Source organism: Notothenia coriiceps, unplaced genomic scaffold, assembly GCF_000735185.1.
Source record: "Notothenia coriiceps isolate Sejong01 unplaced genomic scaffold, NC01 NC01_scaffold00003368, whole genome shotgun sequence".
Classification (NCBI taxonomy): Eukaryota; Metazoa; Chordata; class Actinopteri; order Perciformes; family Nototheniidae; genus Notothenia; species Notothenia coriiceps.
Genome location: NW_011336069.1, coordinates 1 through 2,316, shown reverse-complemented (window position 1 = coordinate 2,316; position 2,316 = coordinate 1). Strand labels below are relative to the sequence as shown.

Genomic DNA, 2,316 nt, shown 5'->3' with positions numbered 1-2,316 from the left:
TATAGTTTTTAGTTTGATAGTTGTTTTTACTTTACACGACATTGTTCAACACATCATTCTGCTTCACTCTTTCGCTAACAATTTTGAAGACACCCGTGTTCTTGTGACACGTAAATACTGCGCTTCCTATGTTTTGGTGCGGACTGCGTTCACACCAGCAATGAACCGCTCCAGAGTTCACTAGCAAGCGCTCCGAGACCTCCTATTTTAGCGGACCAGAGTCCGGTTGTTTAGTTCACTTAAGAGGTCTCGGACTGTGTTCACACCGACCCAAATGAACCGCACCAAGCGGCTAAACGCACCAGGGTTCGATTCAACCGGACTATAAAAGGCTGGTGTGAATGTGACCTCAATGTCTTTCATTTTTTGTAAAGCACTTTGAATTGCCTTGTGTTGAAAAGTGCTATATAAATAAACTTGCCTTGCCTTAATCTCAATGAGACCTATCCTGGTTTAATAAAAGGTCAAATAAAAAATAAAATATGTACTTACAACTCGGATTCGCTTCCATTTTCTCCGTCAGTGTCATTGAAATACTCCTGCCTGTCCAGGATCTCTTGGTATTTCTCACCATAATCTATGGAAGCCGAGAAAGGGACATTAAGGCACTGGTGCTTTATCTTGCAGTCCATATTTATTACCGCTCAGCAACATAGTGCATAATAAACAAAAGAAAAGTACATTTCTATCTACACTTACACCGATGAAAACAGTATGGGGCCTGTATTTCAATTCATAGATCTGATGCAGATTATTTTACTTAGAAAACCACTTTTTAACATAGTTAATATATCACAATATATAGAGAAAAAGGAATAAATAAGAAATATCTGGCCTCCTAACATTTTTAAAGCCTTTTCGTTTTCGTGCAAATACGATACAGAACTTACAGTTTTTTCTAATGTTTTTATAGCAGGATAGAGCATGATTTAGCATGTCGACGGTGGCTGTGATTGACAAACAGCTGATAACCTGCTAGCAAACCTCATATTGCCCGCTACTGATCTATCACACACGTGTTTACAAAGATTCACCTGGGTCTGCTGCTGTGAAAGGAGTCCCGTCTTGTGTGTAGAATGTGGGTTCATTCTGAGAGGGGAAGAATATTTCATGAAAAACAGAAATGCAGAGAAGAAATAAGAGGAATGGGAAGAATGGTGAAGGTGACCCTCACCATGAAGTAGTTGGGGTCGTTGTCTGGCGTGGCGTTGCTGGCTGCTGCAGCCGCTCGGACCCTGCCCCAGTCACTCGATCTCAACTCCACTAGTTTCAAGAGCATCTGTCGGACATCCCTGAGCACAGAAAGCCTCACATCAATACATTTTCCCAGGGTGTATATTAGGGATTAACTCTCAAAAGTGCAGCTGTTTGGCACCTTTTCTCAGTTTATGGCTGACGATGGCTGTTTAGTGGGAGTGTGTGTTAAAAAGTAGGGATGCTCCAATCGCCAGAATCAGTATCGGCCGATACCGATCCGATCGGGTGGGCGGGGCCTATGGGGATCTTCCATTTAAAGTTATGTTTAAACTCAGTTAATGGGGCTCATTCACTGGCGCACAACCAACATCATTATTACATTATTCAAGTTTACATTCACTTTGGATAATAACACAGGAGAAATGAGCGGAAGCGCTCTCTTTTCCTCTCTTCCCCCCTCTCTCTCCTGACAGTATCTCATGCAGCTCACTGATCCAGTAATGAGTGACCCGACAGTGAAGAATAAATATATGTATAACTAGTTTAGCTTGTTCCAGAGTTAGATAAAATAGCTAAGTGTGTTTGGTCTAACTCTTAGTGTGTGTGTTGCTCCGCTCACCGGTCGGAGCTGCAGGAGCTGCAGGATCTCTGCTTCACACACGTTGCATACCGTTATTTTATTGTCTTTTTCGGACACCTTAAAATGCTGCCAGACCGGTGAAGCCATTTTGGCGAGCTTGTTTTGCCGCACTGAGAAAAGTGTCATGTATTTTACGTCATGTGATCGGCTCTCCTGATCGGCCTTTATAGAGAGCACCGATCGATCAGCAGAGAGTGAATATCGGCCGATATTCACTCTATAACAGCCTAAGAATCAAATCAAGTAGTCGATAAACAGAAAAATAATCAAGACATATTTTTGTTAATGACATTTTTCATAATTTCACAAGGACAAAATAAATATTCTGCCTCGTCCTAGATACAGGGTTCTTACACCTTTTCCAAAGTCAAATTCAAGCACTTTTCAAGCATTTTCAAGGTGCATTTTCAAGCTTTTCAAGCATCTTACAGCTGTTGTAAATGACATATTTATATACACGTACTTATACTCAAATGATT

At 41.3% G+C, this 2,316-nt stretch overlaps 1 protein-coding gene across 1 annotated transcript; it reads right to left on the bottom strand.

Annotated features, from left to right (window-relative positions):
* Nucleotides 1-488: 488 nt before the first annotated feature.
* On the bottom strand, nucleotides 489-1,438 carry LOC104941454 (polyadenylate-binding protein-interacting protein 1-like). Its single transcript, XM_010766555.1, has 3 exons — nucleotides 1,175-1,438; nucleotides 1,035-1,089; nucleotides 489-577 (listed from the first exon to the last, which is right to left on the bottom strand). The coding sequence occupies exons 1-3, from the start codon at nucleotides 1,277-1,279 to the stop codon at nucleotides 489-491; spliced, it is 249 nt and encodes an 82-aa protein (XP_010764857.1). The 5' UTR covers nucleotides 1,280-1,438.
* Nucleotides 1,439-2,316: the final 878 nt, after the last annotated feature.